The sequence below is a fragment of the Hippocampus guttulatus genome, chromosome 13 (genome assembly GCF_054856545.1).
Source record: "Hippocampus guttulatus isolate MCC_2025c chromosome 13, RoL_Hgut_1.0, whole genome shotgun sequence".
Lineage (NCBI taxonomy): Eukaryota > Metazoa > Chordata > Actinopteri > Syngnathiformes > Syngnathidae > Hippocampus > Hippocampus guttulatus.
Window position 1 is genome coordinate 17,452,329 of NC_141273.1, and position 18,439 is coordinate 17,470,767.

General features: G+C 43.3%; 1 protein-coding gene across 2 annotated transcripts; it reads right to left on the minus strand.

Annotated features, from left to right (window-relative positions):
* Positions 1-65: 65 nt before the first annotated feature.
* On the minus strand, positions 66-17,994 carry sdsl (serine dehydratase-like). 2 transcript variants are annotated; one of them, XR_015102667.1, is made up of 12 exons: positions 17,836-17,994; positions 14,760-14,932; positions 10,843-11,010; positions 10,716-10,752; positions 10,488-10,627; positions 10,270-10,358; positions 9,937-10,170; positions 8,119-8,249; positions 6,048-8,013; positions 1,544-1,602; positions 1,134-1,222; positions 66-820 (listed from the first exon to the last, which is right to left on the minus strand). XR_015102667.1 is itself a non-coding variant. In XM_086127236.1 (10 exons), exons 3-10 carry the CDS (start codon positions 10,987-10,989, stop codon positions 6,060-6,062), a joined length of 972 nt encoding a protein of 323 aa, XP_085983362.1. In that variant the 5' UTR covers positions 10,990-11,010; positions 14,760-14,932; positions 17,836-17,994; the 3' UTR covers positions 3,916-6,059. The 2 variants fall into 2 exon arrangements, 1 of the variants encoding a protein (XP_085983362.1); XM_086127236.1 differs by lacking the exons at positions 66-820; positions 1,134-1,222; positions 1,544-1,602 and having other exon boundaries at positions 3,916-6,166; positions 7,927-8,013.
* Positions 17,995-18,439: the final 445 nt, after the last annotated feature.

Consider the following 18,439-nt stretch of genomic DNA (forward strand, 5'->3'; position numbering starts at 1 on the left):
AAAAAAGTATTGGTTGTCGGAATACTTTCTGAATGCACCGTAAAAGACGACAAAGGCAACTCAAATGATGGTCAGAATTTAATACTGCACTGTATAAAAATCAAACCTCGACTATCGTAGAAACTTTTAGAATATTTTTGGGTCGTGCGCTTTGGGACTTGAAACTATCAAGACGTGGGATTTCATGTTATGGCTGAACTCCACAAGTGATGATAACCATAGAATAGGAAATGGCCACAGAGTCAAGTATGCTCTGGTCGCTCAGTGCGATGCTTGGAATTCATTATAAATTAATTTTCTTTAGATGCTAATCTTAATAGCATGTGGCTAACGTTTAGCGTGAAAATTATTGACCGTTCAATTAGCTGTGTACACGGGGAGTAACACATTAATTTTAGTTGTATGACACACTTGGTTAACTTCTTAAGTTAAAAATTTAAACGTAGTTACATTATTTCCTCAGGAGGGGAAAACATTTTTGAAATCGGATCAATACATTGTGTTCCACTTTGGTGGTGCCACTGTCCAGAAATTCAGCCCTTACAAATAAATCATGTCAAGAAAGTTGACATTTTGTCCAAAAAAAACCCAACAAAAACTTTAGAAAATCATTACAAAAAAGTACCGTCATGGGTCGAGTCGCACAGCAGCACCGGGCTTCTTGGTCGGTCTCTTCGGAAGGGGACGGCGACTGGGTCGGACTTTGTCTGCCGACTCGGTTCCGACATCCCGGTTGGAAAACGTGTCCTGAGATGACACGGGCAGTGGTGGCGGTGGTCGCCTTTCTGCATTTTTCTTCACTTTCTTTTTCTTTTGAAGTCTGTACCAAGAGGAAAATGTACATGTGAATAGGGCTCGGCCAGTATGGAATGTTTTTGTATTTTTTGATGGGGAGGCCAATGCCGATTTGGCAGAAAAGCTGACCAAGAGAGGTGTGTTAAGTTGGGTAATACGTCGGTCAAGTTGGAATTACAAACATGACTTACAAATTTTTGCTTGGTCCCTAATAGCAAGGTCTCCCTTGTCTGAATTTTTTTTTGTATCGGTTTGCATTGGTGCTTTAACTGTTTGGCATCAGTCCTGAGAGCAGTTTTGAAACATTACTTAAAAAAAAAAAACATACAGTGACTTACTTGGCTTCCAACAACTCGGGCTCAGTGTCGGTTAGGGCGGGCTCAGAGAGAAACCGCAGTTCCCCAGGAGGAGTCGTCGCAGTGGAAATCTTGGGAATTGCACAGCACGACATTTGTTCATGATGAAGTGTCATTTTGAAAGGTTCATGACTGTCATCATTTTGGGGACGAAAAAGCGAGACCTTTTAACCCACACACAACCGATTTTAAAAATATGCATTTTATATATAACTTTTCAAATAAATAAATTCACTAAATGAATGACTGCTATGTCACCTGCTATCAAGAGCTGCCATCTTGTGGCTACTCTGTATGACTTCTCCAAGGACACCACAAAGCCCGCAGGGGATGTTTGAAAAGGGATTCAACATAAATGGAATGTAACAAAGTCCAACGTGAAATCAGCTCACCCTGGTCGATGTCATCCTCTCAACGGCCGCGTCCGCCGCCGCCTCTTCGCCGGAGTCTCCTACGAGCGCAAATCAGCTCAGCACATCGCCATGAAAATGGATTGTCATTAAACAATACCATACATGATGTTGGATATGTTCCATACAGGCCCACAATTCATGAAAATACAATTTTTTAAAATTATACTTTACCCCGCCCCACACACCGAAATCGAGTTTGAACAAATAAATAATTCATTCATTTTCCGAACCACTTAATCCTCACTAGGGTCGCGGGGGGGGGGGGGGGGGGGGGGGTGCTGGAGCCTATCCCAATATATATATATATTCCAGCTGCGGCCTTTCTTTGTGGAGTTTGCATGTTCTCTCCGTGCCTGCGTGGGTTTTCTCTGGGTACTCCGGTTTCCTCCCACATTCCAAAAACAGGTGCGGCAGGTCAATGGAAGGCTTTAAATTGTCCCTAGGTATGAGTGAGAGCGCAATTGGTTGTTCGTCTATGTGTGCCCTGCGATTGGCTGGCAACCAATTCAGTTGAAGCATTTTTTAAAATACAAGACCTTCCATTGATTGAATAACTGAAACTGAAATTTTATTTTGAAAATGTACAGCATAACAAAAATAATCTTTTTCCTATTCATTGCCAGCATGCCTGCCAGCCATAATTGGGTTAAATACGTGCATGCAGCTGCTGTACTGCATTCACTGATGCATAGCGTTGACCAATTCAACCCATTTGGCGAGCAGGCAAAGTAGATGCATTGCTGTTCTAAAATTAGAAAGCAAATGCCCCGTCCATGCACCTGAGATGTTTTTGTTCTTGATATAAAGACAACTGAAATCTGAAGAGGATCCTGAAATACTTCCGCGCTCCACGTTTACATCAAATCAACATTTGAGAGAGCATAGTTCTGTCAAGAGATTAAAAAAAAGTGAGATCAATTATGATCTAATTAATTGATTAATCTATATTTTAATCTCATCTAAAAATTGGTGAGAAACCCCCTATTTTCGTTTTAAATTCATTACATTACTGAGCATTAAGGCAGATCAAAAGATTCACACCACAAAAAAGTGGTATTATAAAGTATTTTATTCTTTTTAAACAGATGCAGTCCAAGCGATTTACTTTGTTAAAATATCAAAAACAGTAAGAACACTTTTCTGAGCAATACAAGTACTGAACACGGAACTTGCTTCAGATAATAAATAAAACAGACCCTTAAAACACAGTGCTGCAAGTTACACTTCGGGAAATAATACTGTTCATCATGACAAAATAATGGCTGAAATAAACATCAACAACTTCTAATATGCTACAGAGGACACAGCAGCTATGCTGATTTCATCCGTCGTATGCGGGGTGTTCTCCTCGAGTTTAGTTTGGCTAAGAGCTTTGCTTTGGCTCCCTTGATTGCTCCCAGTTTTGGTGCTAACGTTAGCCGTGGCTGCAATCGAGACTGGGTGCTTTGCATTGATGTATGAGGCTAAACTTGAGCTGCTTCGGTGGTAAGTAAACTCCTTCTTATTAGGCACAACACTCTACCTGTATCAATAGTGCCGTCAGGGCGTTTTTGGAATGTAAATTGTCCATTCATTGGGCCGAGAACTCTCACATGCTCCTCCATTTTCACCTCACCTCTCCTCCCTGCTGCTTACTTAGCCCGCCCAACTCCAATGGGAGCCAATCAGCTTATACTAAACAAGCCTTAACATCATGACAGCCAATCAATGTCCGCTCCAGGCTGTGACTGACAGTTGTTTCCCTACCCTCAACAACCTGAACACAGGAAGCTAACACGTAAAAGGGATACTGTATTAGAAAAAGGCAACCCACCTCCAGAAACAATAAAGTTAGAGATTAAAATTTAGATTAACGCGATAAAAAACATAACACGCAAAATATGGATGTAATTAATTATTCGCAATTAACGCAATAATTTGACACCTCTAAGAGAGCGTACTTCCATCCATCCATTTTCCGATCTGCTTTATCCTCACAAGTGGTCCCGGGACGTGCCGGAGCCTATCCCAGGTGTCTTCGGGCAGAAGGCGTGAATACCCTGAACCGGTTGCCAGCCAATCACAGGGCACACAGAGACGAACAACCATTCGCACTCACACCTGAGGACAATTTCGAGTGATCCGTTAACCTACCATGCATGTTGGGATGTGGAAATGTGGAAGAAAACTGGAGTGCCCGGAGAAAACCCACACAGGCACGGGGAGAACAAGCAAACTCCACACAGGAAGGCCGGAGCCGGAATCAAACCCTGCACCTCTGCACTGTGAGGCCGACGTGCTCACCAGTCGACTACCGGGCCGCCCTGAGAGTATATACTATTAAGGAGAAATAACTGAGGCTTAAGACAGTGAATAGGAAAAACATTTATCACATTCTATCACAAAATTATCTTCACAAATAAACTGATAATTGCAGCATGTGACACGATTAAGTTGAAGACAACATGCTGATATTAAATCAGAAATGCACGTACATGAACATTGACACCAAACTAAAGCACGTTTCCTTTTCACTCCCTATTTTTAGTCGCAACGCTGCTCAAATGGCCTCTGTTGGAATCGTCATTGCAACCGTAGTCATAGAAATGGGTTGCAAATTTCTCTTGGGTGCCTGCCAAATTATGGTTAGCAGGAGAGAGTGTTGTGGTGTGTCATCCAAGCACCTACCCCTACCCCCCCAGTTTGACAAATCAGAGCAACTCCAAGTGTGACCAGGATTCACACATTGAAATCGAATCAGCCTACAGCTAGGGAAGCAGTCATGGAGGCTGTGTTTCTAACCTCATAGTGACTCAATCTTACATAACATCATGATAGACACTTACTGTATCTCATCTTGATTACATTAAGAACACGATGCTTAGCAACAAGCATTTCAGAACATTCTCCAGGAGCTAACGTTGAGCCAAGAATCTCCCATCTGCATTTGGCCTAACACATGCTGAATATCCAGAAGAGTTTTGAAGAATGACAAATGATCTCGACTTTCACCAGTGAATTCGAAAACAAAATTAATCTTGGGCGGCACGGTGGTTTGATTCCTAACGCCGGCCATCCTGTGTGGCGTTTACATGTTCTCCCCATGCCTTCGTAGGTTTTCTCCGGGTACTACCAGTTGAAGTGGTATTAGGAGGAACATGTTTTTTTTCCCTCACAGCGGTGGCACTTAATTTGAAGTGCATGAGGGGTTTGTAAATGTGTGTCCAAAAACACGGATAAAGTCAACTCTTAATTATGTTTGTGGCTGCCGTTCTCAACGAAATTTCGAAATCTCCGAGAAATGGCGAGGCCATGAGAATGCGAGGCGAGGGTATTACTGTTGTGGCGACGCCACTCAAGCTCAGCGAGCCTCAGCAGTAGATAGTCCGCTGCTCCCTGCTGTGCGTGCTTCAGCGCAAACATGTACGCAAGCGCATCTTTTGATTTCAACCAATCAGCGCCGACGCAACGACGACACACACCCGACGTCACACACGACAACAGCTAAGCTAAAACTAGCCGAGACGACACTCGAAGTCAGACGGACACGTTTTTCTGCCAATCTGTGCGTTTCCCTTTTTGTCCAAATATATTTTTTATGACAACTGTCTTGTCCACGGTGTCTTTTATTTGTTTCACTGGGGTTTAGCAAGTGTGTTTATAAAGAGACGAAAATCTCTTTACTGTTACGAGTGTGAGTGTCTCAACATGGCTACGCTCGTGAAAGCAAAACAACGAACTGAAACGCATCTTCGTTCAATGTTGTCAACTCAACTCATTTTCCTCAATTCTCCAGAGAGATTTTCATTAAAATTTGAAAAACCCGGAATTCCGGGAAAATCCAGAGGAAACAACATTATTGTTTTTGTGTGCAGTTATTGAACAACATTAATGTAGCTAACGTGCAGTTATTGTGTGCAAACTGTAAGGTTATTCAGATGAGTTTGCATTTATTTGTCATTTGTGAAGCGTGTAAATCAGGTGACATGTTCTCCTGTAAATTAAAGAACACATTTGCATGTTTTAAAGTGTATGTACAAATCCTGACAAAGTGGGACGCCACATTGGCCCTGCTCTGATTCAGTCTGATGTCAGATGCCAAACAGACACTCACCAATCACATTGAGTCATGAACTCTCACAGTCCATCTATTGTCATCAAGTCTAAATATAGGCTAGTGAGCACAAATGTTCGAGGGTGTTTTCCTTACATCAACGAGAAAAAAATTGCAATGTTAAATTGCAAAAGGATTTCAGGGTGCCAGAACAACGGACTGCAACACCACCAGGTGGGCAAGCATGGTAAACGGACATTTATTGCCCCCACCCTCTCCCAAAAAAAGTCCCCAAATATACATACAATTGGACATTATCGTTTTTCACATACCAATTTTTTTAGGTAATCAAAATAAGAACAACTTTAAGACAATGTACATTTCTAAAATGGCATTCTTAAGATACATTCATAACATGACAGTCACATGTTGTGCATTTTGAACACTTACTCTGCTACACAATTACTTTGTCTGCAGCTTATGTTTCAAAATAGATAGTTGCTCCATGTCTATGTTGCTGCCTCCACACACTATCACCAGCAGGGGGTCCAAGAGAGCCGGTAGACGACCTAAAATGTTTAAATGTCAGATCATTACGGGCCCCATTGGGGTGTGTTGGCGTTTTTAACTTATGACCTCCCACGAGCTGCTGTGCTTGTTTGTGATGGTGAAATGAAGATTCATGAAGCAACTGTAGCTTTCCATCTAATTGGTTTGTCCCCTCCTCTACATGGATGACATAAAGCTGTATGCTAAGAGCGAAAGGGACATAGACTCCCTGATCCACACAACCAGGATCTACAGCAGTGACATCGGGATGTCATTCGGGCTTGAGAAATGTAGTAGGATGGTGACTAAGAGAGGCAAGGTAGTCCGCACTGAGCGGTCTCACTCCCTGAAGGAACAATAGCAGACATTGAGGACAGCTACAAGTACCTCGGTATACCACAAGCCAATGGCAACCTTGAACTGGCAACAAGGAAAGCGACTACGGCCAAATACCTCCAGCGAGTGAGGCAAGTACTAAGAAGCCAGCTCAATGGCAAGAATAAGAACCGGGCAATAAACAGCTATGCCCTGCCAGTGATCAGATACCCTGCAGGAATAATAAGGTGGCCAAAGGAAGAGATTCAGACCACGGACGTTAAGACCCAAAAGCTCCTCATCATGCATGGAGGGTTCCATCCCAAATCCAGCACCCTGAGACTGTATGCAAGCCGAAAGGACGGAGGCCGGGGACTAGTGAGTGTGAGAGCCACTGTCCAAGATGAAACATCCAAGCTCCATGAATACATCAAGGAGAAGGCTCCAACGGATGACGTACTCAGAGAATGTCTCAGACAATGGGGAACAGAGGATGAGGTGGTGGAAGAGGGACCATCAAGCCCCTACACGGGATGTACCAAGGTGTAGCTTGTGCAAAGAGGCACCTGAGATGATCCAACACATAACTGCAGGGTGTAAGAAGCTGGCAGGGAAAGCCTACATGGAACGCCATAACCAGGTGGCTGGCATAGTTTACCGAAGCATCTGTGCGGAGTATGGACTGGAAACCCCAAGGTCAGAATGGGAAAGACCTCCGAAGGTGGTGGAGAATGACCGAGGGAAGATCCTGTGGGACTTCCAGATCCAGACTGACAAGATGGTAATGGCGAACCAACCAGATATCGTGATCATAGATAAAGGGCAGAGGAAAGCCGTTGTAGTGGATGTAGCGGTCCCAAGTGATGGAAACATCAGATAAAAGGAACATGAGAAACTCGAGAAATGGGCTCAGAGAGGAGCTAGAGAGAGCCTGGAAGGTAAAGGTGACAGTCGTGCCTGTGGTGGTCGGAGCACTCGGGGCAGTGACCCCCAAACTAGATGAGTGGTTGCAACAGATCCCGGGAACAACATCGGACATCTCAGTCCAGAAATGTGCAGTGCTGGGAACAGCAAGGATACTGCGCAGAACCCTCAAGCTTCCTGGCCTCTGGTAGAGGACCCGAGCTGAATGAGGGACGGACACCACCCGAGGGGTGAATCGAGGATTTTTTTAATATACAGTATATTATATGTATATTATCATGCAAAAAGATATTTTCCCTAACTTTAAATTCACTATTAAGAGCCAACCTTTAATTTGGGAAATGACTGATTTAGTCCCATGAATTACCTCAATTTCTGTTACCTGTATTTACTATAGATACCCATTAATTCTCATGGAAAGTTTAGAACTGGTACCTCAAAATTTACACTGAAAAGTCAAAAAAACATATTTCGAAGTGAACACAACCAAGTGGATATGCGCTTTGGCCCTTGAGAAATCTCTTGGAAAGTGATGGTTTACCCTCTGCCTGTAATCGGTGCACAACTCCGCTGTAGACAGCCGCAAGTGTTGCTCCACATGCCATTTCCACCAGGACACGCTCTTCATCTAACAAATGTCGACCCAAGCAGCACAAAACATTTTTTACCTTCTCCGTGGTTTACTTCAGCAAAATGACTTTCAACTTTAACGTTCTTTCAAATGGAAACTCACCCAGGAATGTTTCCATAGCATGAAGAGCCTGCTTGTCAGTAACCACTTCCGAAATGATTGTGATCTCATTGCTCTGACTGTATTCAAAAGCTTTTGTGCAAACTGTCTTTGCACCAAGACATTTAGCTTCACTGGGGAGAGAGAGACACAAACAGACAAGGGGGGGGGATTTTGAAGACAGTGGGGCAATAATCAGTGTCAAATGAGACATTTTTAGATAACATAATTTCTCGAGTATAATACCCACTCTGATACCTACCAACAGACAGTCTCTGATCTAAATAAAACGATAAATATAGGTGTGTGTACAGAAATGTATTGATCAAGGTGACATCGCAGTATTAGACTGCCACAATATCGGTGTCATGTTACGATATTACAAGCAGTACACCTCCTTCAAAAAACACTCCTTTTCACCCGCTTCAGCCGAACAACACAGCACTGCGATGTATCTTGACCAGAGGTCCCAAAACCCCGGGCCGTGGACTGGCACCGGTCCGTGGGTTATTTGGTACCGGGCCGAACAGAAAGAATAAATAATTTACATTACTTAAGTTTTATTTATTTCGGACTCTGAAAGATGTTTTTCTTCGGAAAAACTACCGGATCCTCTGTTGACACTCCAGGAAGTCGGCCCTCACGCTGCCAGGAGCAACTTGAAAATAAAAGCGGACCATGGCACTGACGTTCATATCCTGTATTATTTGGTCATGGAAAGTTAATTTGTCTGACTGCCTTGGTGGCATGTCACTCTCATGAATACCATAAGCACTTGTTGCTGCAGTTGGCTTGACTCCTTCGTGACAGAGACTGCATTACCCATCATGCTTCTGTTTCCAACAGAAATGACCCGATTCCCACTACTTCCCATGTGCGTCACGGACAGGCACACAGCCCGTGGGAGGAGAGGCGCGAAAACCAAAGTGCCAAATAAATAAATAGCTACATGACTCGTCGACTACTGAATTAATTCTTGACAATTCGACCGTCGACATAGCCATGTTTAGTCGACTAATCTTGGCAGCCCTACTGTTGCATGGACAACAACACAAGTCTGAGAATATTTTCTGTTGTCGGGCTGAAATTCTGAGAATTTCGAACAATTTTAAATTAAAATAGGTCTCAAAACCACTGGTCAATTTTCAAAAATTATTATCAATTAGGGCGGCCCGGTAGTCCAGTGGTTAGCACGTCGATTTCACAGTGCAGAGGTACCGGCTTCAATTCCAGCTCCGGCCTTCCTGTGTGGAGTTTGCATGGTCTCCTCGTGCTTGCGTGGGTTTTCTCCGGGTGCTCCGGTTTCCTCACACATTCATGGCAGGCTGATTGAACACTCAAAATTGTCCCTAGTGTGTGAGTGTGAGCGTGAGCATGAATGATTGTTTGCTTCTGTGTGCCCTGCGATTGGCTGGCCACCGGTTCAGGGTGTCCCCCGCCTACTGCCCGAAGACAGCTGGGATAGGCTCTAGCACCCCCCGCAGCCCTAGTGAGGATCAAGCGGTTCGGAAAATGAATGAATGATTATCAATTAATTGGATTAGTGATTCATTGTCAATTAATGAATACAACTCTAAATTTGGCCTTTGTTCGTGGGGGAATTATGTCAAAATCAGTGCATGATTAAATATAAATTTGGAACATTAGACATTAAATTTCATATTGTGATCCCAGGTGCAAGATAAACATCTATACTATGTGATAAATTGTCATTTTCTTCCTCTAAAATTTGATTTTTATTTTGATTTTGGATGATGTTTTTTTTTCCAGCATATGTGAGCAGTTGCGATATTCAGGCAAGGCTCAAAGAAGAAATTTGACCTGGTGATGTCATCCAAGGTGACGATCCTTCCTGTCTTAACGGAAGCATTCAAACAGTCTGCGCCAACTGTTTCCATGGCGACGATGGGCACGTCCATCCAGCCTACATCCTTCAGACCCTGGACGACCCCACAGAGGAGGCCCCCTCCGCCCACTGATATCAGTACTGCGCCAGGCTTGACATTTGGACCCAGACTGGCTGCCGCCTCCGCGATCAGACTAGAATGCCCCTTCCTTTTGTTTGGGTAGGAGGAAGAACATTTAAAATACCAACTATTAAAGAATTCAGAGGATGTAAAGTAGTGATGCATGAACAAGTGATTACTTATCTACCAGATCAAGGGATGATTAAACGGAGACACATAGGAAAGTCCCTCTGTTTCGACGAGTCTGAGAGCTTCAGCGTTTGCATCATCCCAAACCTGTGTACAGTGGCTGTTTATATGACCTTTTCACAACACCATTTTCTAAAAAATAACCAAAAACAAAACAAAAAAAAAACGATCAAACCTAAACAGCCTGTTATGGTCAAAACTGACATGTAAAGATACCTTGCCCACAATCTTGACATGAGCACCTTGATCCTTGAGTCGCTGGACAACAGAATGAGGCGTTGATGAGGGAATTATTATGGTGGCCGGTACACCCATTTTTCGGGTTACATAGGCAGCCGCCATCCCAGCATTTCCACCTGGAATAAGACATCATGTACACAGCTCAACCATCTACTGTATAGTACTGTACCAATATTTAAGTGATAATATGACAAAAGAGGCAACCTGAGGAGCAGACAAATCCTTTGGACTGTGACTTAAGCTGCAGAGGATAGAATCAATATGAAATAAGGTAATTCCGTACACGCTCCATACTTTCCGACTGTACGTATATGCAAGTGTATGTATCTACCTGTTGGCACAAGTACCCAATGCCGCGGATCTTGAAAGAACCAGAGGGCTGGGAATTCTCCATTTTCAGATACACAGTGGTTCCCACACGTTTGGACATTGCAGCACTTTCCAGTAAGGGAGTGTTTATGTGGAAATGTTCAGCCATGTTGCCGCAGCCTGTACTGAACTGAAAAGTGACCAAGTTGTCAACACAATACAGTCCCAGTCGATAAAACTGACATTTAGATTGACAATTAATTGAACAGCTAGATTAGGGGTGTCCGAACTAAAACCCGGCCAGGAGCTCAAAGATGACATTTGACACAACCCGCAGTGCTATTGTTTGTGGGTGTTTGAAATGTGACACACACACACATGGCCTTCAGGTGCAACACACCTGACATCAACTACTTGTACCACTATGTGTAATCATAACAAAAATAATAGTAATAAAAAAAAGAATAAGGTTTTATATTTCTCAATATGCAAAGAAACTATAACTAAAAGACAGCATTTTTCGGATTATAAATTGGCTTTTTTTTCATAGTTTGGCTGGTCCTCGATTTAAACGAGCAATAACCGACCCAGATTCTAGCTTAGATTACGATGTGACATGGGAGTCTAGTTAAGGTAAGCCATTTTAAACTAAAAAGAAAAATGTTTCGGTAGTTCGAAATAGAATTTTTAAAATCAAACTGGAACTCGTTGCTGTAAATGCATTTGCGAAACGGGGATTCCGGCTGCGAGTCTCAGCTCGACTGTTCTTGTTTCCAATTAAAAAGTCCCCAATAAATGTAACTCGTACCACAGAGCGACAATTATATTTGTTTCTTCTTCACGATGCATTTTTTCGCTGGTGCGACGGTTATTTCTGTATTGCCACCGGTGCTTCGATGGTCAAGTCAACAGTATTTATAGAGCACTTTCAAACAGCCATCGCTGCATACAAAGTGCTGTACATGGAGCAATTTAACATGCACAATAAACAGTAAGACAAATCGGTAATAAAGGCGGTAGAAAGCACCAAACAGTAAAACCAAGAACAAATCTAAGTCATGCCGAGTCGAATGCCAAAGAATACAAGTGAGTTTTGAGGAGGGTTTTGAAAATAGGCAGCGAGGAGGCTTGCCGAATGTTCAGTGGGAGGTCATTCCAAAGTCGTTCAAAATAAGAAAGCAGTCCTTCCAAGGTACAAAAAAAGATTGAGCAACAGACCACGTCGAGAACTGTGCGAAAAAAAAGTCAGCTCATCACAGAACGCCATGCTCCAAATCAGAGTTGGGCAACAAATCTTTCAAAAGCCAAATCAACATGCTAATTGAATAGGAAAATATGAATAATTACTAGGGCAGTGGTTCTTAACCTGGGTTCGTTTGTGGCTCAAGATGTCACTTAGTTATGACACGCCTGCTTGGCCATTGCTGGCTGCAGATGATCACACTGCATTGCTTGTCCAATCAGTGCTGTGGGAAATTTAGTTCACTCAGTAGTCAACGTGTGACTGTCGTGATAGTACCATCCATCCATTTTCCAAACCGCTTGATCCTCACTAGGGTCGCGGGGGGTGCTGTAGCCTATCCCAGCTGTCTTCGGGCAGTAGGCGGGGGACACCCTGAATCGGTTGCCAGCCAATCGCAGGGCACACAGAGACGAACAACCATCCACGCTCACACTCACACCTAGGGACAATTTAGAGCGTTCAATCAGCCTGCCATGCATGTTTTTGGAATGTGGGAGGAAACCGGAGTACCCGGAGAAAACCCACGCAGGGCCGGGGAGAACATGCAAACTCCACACAGGGAAGCTGGAATTGAACCCGGTACCTCTGCACTGTGAAGTCGACGTGCTAACCACTGGACTACCGGGCCGCCGTCGTGATAGTATGTTGTGGGATTTTTTTTTTTTAAATGCTTTTAATACATGCTATGTCGAGCAAAAAAAAACAAACCTAAGTGGTCGGATGAATATGTACCACGGGTTCACATGCACTACGGAATGTGATGGGACTCAGCATCCTATCTGCATGATTTGTTATGCGAAGTTGAGCAACTTTAGTCTCACACCGGCAAAACTGAAGGAACACTTCTTGAATCATATTTTTATATTTCAGTAATGAAGGGATCGGTGAATGTGTATATGAATTGTTTGGGTTTGGTACCTCTAACAAGGTTAAGAACTACTGTGCTAGAATGATTGGAGAAGTCAGTGAATACAGAAAAAGTTGCCAACACTTAAGACAAGTCACTGCTCCTGTTGGCTTGCACTGTTGACCCGTGCACATCATGATAAAAGCGAAGCAGACATGATGTTTTATTTTATGTCCTGCAGTAACTACGGCCCAAAGGTCCGACTTTGCCCAGGTGTGCTATATGTCTTTAAGTTCATGTATTAGGTCAGCGGTTCGGGCAGAAATAAGAACCTAAACAACCTCTGGTGCTCATTTGAGAACCACATCAAAATTTGTATCAGCACCCTTGTATGTATGCATACCGTTCATACAGCCACACAGTATGTTTGTATGTCTGTGTACATCTCACAAAAGTGAGTCTCGCATTCCCATTTCTGCAGCTATTTAGTTATACAGGGTTCCCACTCTTCCACTTGCTTTTTATTTATGGACCTTTTAATGACTTTTGTGGACCAATTTAGCCATTTTTAAGGACTTTTTCTCCATTCAGCGGGGCATTCACGGTGCATTTAATGCCCGCTCAGCAATACACGGGCTGAACAGAAAGCCACATATCACTGAGCTGGTGTTCAAGTCATTGCTGCCAAAGGAAGGGCACATCTTTATTTTTAGGGGCAATCACTTAACCCTTTATTTGACAGACTGTATGTCAAATTTTCACTTTGTATTTGCTACGTGTATCACAGGTAGGAAAATGAATGCTCAAATTGAGCGCAGTTAATCACTTTCCCTCGACAGTGTCATGTGACCCATTAGTGTTACAAGGTCTCAGGTGTGAAGAGAGAGCAGGATGGTCCAAATTGGCCTTATACCAGGGGTATCAAACTTATTTTTGTTGCGGGCCACTTTGGAGTTACTTCTTCCATTGGAGGGCCGTTACAACAGTGAAACCGAATAAATGTTTAATCATCACATTATTTTCTTTTACACACACATGCAACCCCCCCCCCCCCTCCCAAAGTGATTACTAGTTCTGAAATCAGTCAACTATATTTTTATATTTTTGTTCAGTGTGAACTCCTTAAAAATACTGCAACATCTCATCGTTATTTATTACACGTGACAATTTGACATTTTTGGTTCAGATTTTAGCAACGATCATGGAAGTTGACACTTGATTTGCTTTCGCGGGCCACATAAAATAATGTGGCGGGACGGATCTGGCCTCCGGGCCTTGTGTTTGACACCTGTGCCTTATACACTCTCAAAAGACACTTAAATGCAGGTTGTGTTCTCAGGGTCTGTGGGGACCTCTTGTGGCCAACAAAAGCAGTAAAACATGGCAACTGCAGCAGAAAATTCTCCCGCATTCTTAACTCCGTATTACGATTGCAAAACTAACCTACATTGTTAATGACAACTTCTGCAAGGCTTACAATACGCGGTACTGCATCGCTGTCTGTGGTTCAAAATGTTTATTTTCTGACAAGTATCATGCTCACAAAGTGATGAAAAGATGGAAGAACCCATGTTAAATGCTAAGCTAACCCAAGAGTGACGAGGTTAGTGCGTTTCACACCGCAATTATGTGCTTGTGATCAAATTAAAGCAAAGACCATCCAACTTTGAGCAGCAAAAGAGCAGAACAATTAGTAAGTGTCTTTTAGAGAGAGAATCTTACATGGTAAATTGAGCCAGAACGGAATAAACTTTGTCACGTTGTATGTCAGCCAGGTGACTCAGTAACATGCTTGTGGCGCACTTTCATCGAAATACACCAAGCATAAAAAAAATGTCAGCACACTTGCCTCGGTGATAAAAGCCTGCTTTCAGAGGTCAGTCCTGCCCCATGCAAATGGCCCACTGCTCAGACACTAAATGCAGGACCAATTTCAAGTATGGCTTCGGTTACCACAACTATTGGGATGCAGCCAAGGGTGGTTAGATCAGGCATACGGCTTCTACTTGCAGAAGTGTGAGCCTAGAATGTGGAAGAAAAAGACAGCATTAATAAAAACATTAGCTTATTTTCACATGTTGAGGAACAACTTCATCATCTAGCCACAAAAATTGTAATTGTCAAATAGTGCAAGTAGGGCATGCAAATGGAAACACTGCACTCCCAGCGAGGACGACATGTCATTAAATAAGTATCAGCTTGGTGCCTTGTGTTTATTTTGAGACTTAAAAGAAGTCCTTGTAAGGCGGTAGGTAACCTGTTACAAACAGCTCTGTTAACATTCCCCTTTATTTTTACCTTGTTATCAGTTTTCAGTCATGCTAAACAATTTGGCAGCATTTTAGCATTCCCGCTTGTCCCCAGCGAGCGAGGCACTCCCGTCAAGAAGTTGTGCTTACGGAGATAGAGAAACTCTCTCCCAGAGGCATGGGCAACTGAAATTATGGAGGGAGGGGGCAAAAAATTTTCAGCAGTCAATTCACTCAAAATGTGAATAATATTGAGATAAGATGAAAGCACGGTGGCAGACTGGTAAGCACACTGGCCTCACAGTGCAGAGGTCCAGGGTTAGATTCCTGGTCGGGCCTTCCTGTGTAGAGTTTGCATGTTCTCCCTGTGTGTGTGGGTTTTGTCCAGGTACTCCGGTTACCTCCCACATTCCAAGAACATTCATGGCGGGCTAATGGAACACTCTAAATCAGGGGTCCCTAACCTTTTTTGCCCCACAGACCGGTATAATGTCAGACAATATTTTCAGGGACCGGCATTTAAAGTGTGGCGGATAAATACAACCGTCATGATTCGGTTTAGGGACCAACAGGTGGCACTGTAGGGCTCTCCCGGAAGCTGCACACCTGTTGCTCATAACTAATTAGGGCTTTAAAAGGACTCCCAGCCCGAACACTCAGTGTCGGGTCATTGTTGCTTTTGCTATTGTCATGTGTGTTGCTGTTTGCTCTTAGTTTCTGTCATGTTTAGTTCATTGTTATGTTTTAGCTTTAGTCATGGTTTTTTGTTTGATACTTTGGACTTTGTGTGTTTGGGATTTAGTTTTCTTTGTTTTAATACAATTCTTCAAATACACCCTGCTCCTCCCTCCTGCCTGCTTTTTGGGGTCCACCACCACCTCGCAAACGTGACAACAACAAAATAATATGGTATGAGCTGCATGAAAACTGTGGTGTTTTTGAAAGATAATAATAAACACAAATCTTGACCCGAGGAACGTCCAATCTTGTCGCTATGGTAATGTTTAAACGTGACTTCCAAATAAGATACAATGCAAATTCAAAGTGCATGAAAATTATGACTCATCACAATGCTGAATCAGTGGGAGCCCTGAGCTTGATTTTCTGCAATCAGGCGGTCCCATCTTGGGGTAATCGGAGACAATGACACCTGGAGTGTGTGGTTTATCTCTAGTCTACTTTGTAATTTTGTTTTGGTCGCCGTCACTGCAGAGTAGGATGTCGGAAATAGCAACAGTGCTGTTGTGGCGATCTCAGTGTATTCAGCCATAACTTGAATCCAGAACACCGGCAGAGTTGTTGTCTCCAACGTACTTTTAGGGCCGCCGTCATTTGCGATCTCCAGCAGTTTGGCTGGTCCTCAACTTAAAAAAGCAATAACCGACCAAGATTCTAGCTATGGTTACAATGTGACATGGGAGTCTAGTTAAGGTAAGTCATTTTAAACAAAAAACCCCCAAAACGTTTCATTAGTTCGAAATATATATTTTTTAAATCAAACTGGAACTCATTTGTTGCCATAAATGCATTTTAGAAACAGGGATTCCGGCTGCCAGTCTTAACTCAACTGTTCTCGTTCTTGGTTATATTTAAAAAAAAAAAAAAAAAAAAAAGTGCCCAATAAATGTAACTCATACTCCAGAGCAACAATTATATTTGTTTCTTCTTCGCGATAGATTTCTTTCAGCATCGGTCCGCAGACCGGCAGTTGGGGACCTCTGCTCTAAATTGTCCCGAACTGTGATTGCCAATGGTTGTTCATCTGAGTGCCCTGCGATTGGCTGGGAACCAGTTCAGGGTGTCCCCCATCTACTGTCCGAAGACAGTTGCGATAGGCTCCAGCATGCCCCACAGCCTTTTGTGAGGACGAGCGGATTAGAAAATGGATGGATGGATGAGGTACGATGTTTGTCCTGCATATCAATCCAAATCCACACACACACAAAAAATATATACAGTATATAAATGTTCTCGTTTTTTCTTGTTTAAAAAAAAGAAATACCAAGGGGGGGGGGAAATAATCACCTGTCAGTCTCAATGGGGAGGGATTAACCAAGGGGCCACTTAAAGCGTGGTCGCAGGGCTTCAGTTGCCCGTCCTTACTTACATCTCATCCTGACAGTTAGTGGGACAGAAATAATGCTTGTCATTACTGTTATTATTGGTTGTCTCTAATATTTTATAACCACGATTTCGCTACGTCTGCACTAAACAGTGTTAATAAAGGCGTTCTATTGTATTTTGTTCACTCTTTCTACTCAGCACTTATTTACAGTTGCGGTTGTTTTGTTGTCTATGTCAAAAAAGTTAAGGTTCAAAGAAGGCGTGCACGCCCCTGTCACTACTCAGACACGCATGCACCGTGAAACTACCAATGGCTCATTCAAATCAAATATGGTGCGTTGACCGCTTCGCTGACACTTCACACAACTGTAGCATTTACAAAGGAATTTACGTTTACTGGACGTGATTCCAGCATACAGCGACTACATTTGAGAGTTTGATGCTGTCATTGCGACCGGAGATTCTCACGGCCCCCAAATAGCTAAAGACGTTTAATGTCGATTTACTATCAATCGCCATGATATGTTTTGTTTTGGATTCAACCAAATCGGGCGGCATAAAAGACCGCGAGAGACTGTCGGTAACATTGTTGTCAAGATGGCGGCAGATTACCGTAACGTTACAGTATTTACAATCGCTGTGGCGGCTGGCTTGACTTCAACTTTGCGCTGTGGCGGCTGATTTGACCGCGGTCAGAGCACCATCTGTGACCCAGACAAGATGTTTGGGGAGAAACACACACACCCACGCGCACGCACAGACACACACGCATACGCGCGTACCTTGTGATTTACGCATGCGCAGAAGGTCAGAAACTTTATTAATCATTAACTACGGCAACCACAATAGAACAAATACCGCGTCAAAGCAAAGTGAGTCAGGCGTTTCCGACCTACGAGTCTCTGATTGCCGAGTCCCCACTCGTAAATGGCGTGTATACCACTTTTTCAGTTTACAAGCCTCCGCCCGTTGAATCCACCTATTGAGCCGCTTCATTGCACGTTTGTATTATGAACACATCATCATTTGCTCTGGAGCAGAAGGAATGGTATGGGATGAGTGTAACTGAACCGCGGAACCAGCTATGACATTGGCCATAGGGCCGCATCATCAGGCCAATGATTTGCGACCCATAGTTAAGTAGTGTGTAAAAGGCATCTGACTGGACCCCAACCGCTATCAGACATTTTGACCATTTAGCTCAGTGGTGGGCAAG

Coding starts and splice junctions, on each gene's coding strand:
- sdsl (XM_086127236.1), bottom strand. CDS start 10,989: ATGGCTGAACATTTCCACATAAACACTCCCTTACTGGAAAGTGCTGCA. Junction 8,250..9,936: donor ACCTTGGATGACATCACCAG/GTCAAATTTCTT, acceptor CTCTCTCCCCAG/TGAAGCTAAATGTCTTGGTG. Junction 8,014..8,118: donor TGCTATGGAAACATTCCTGG/GTGAGTTTCCAT, acceptor GACATTTGTTAG/ATGAAGAGCGTGTCCTGGTG.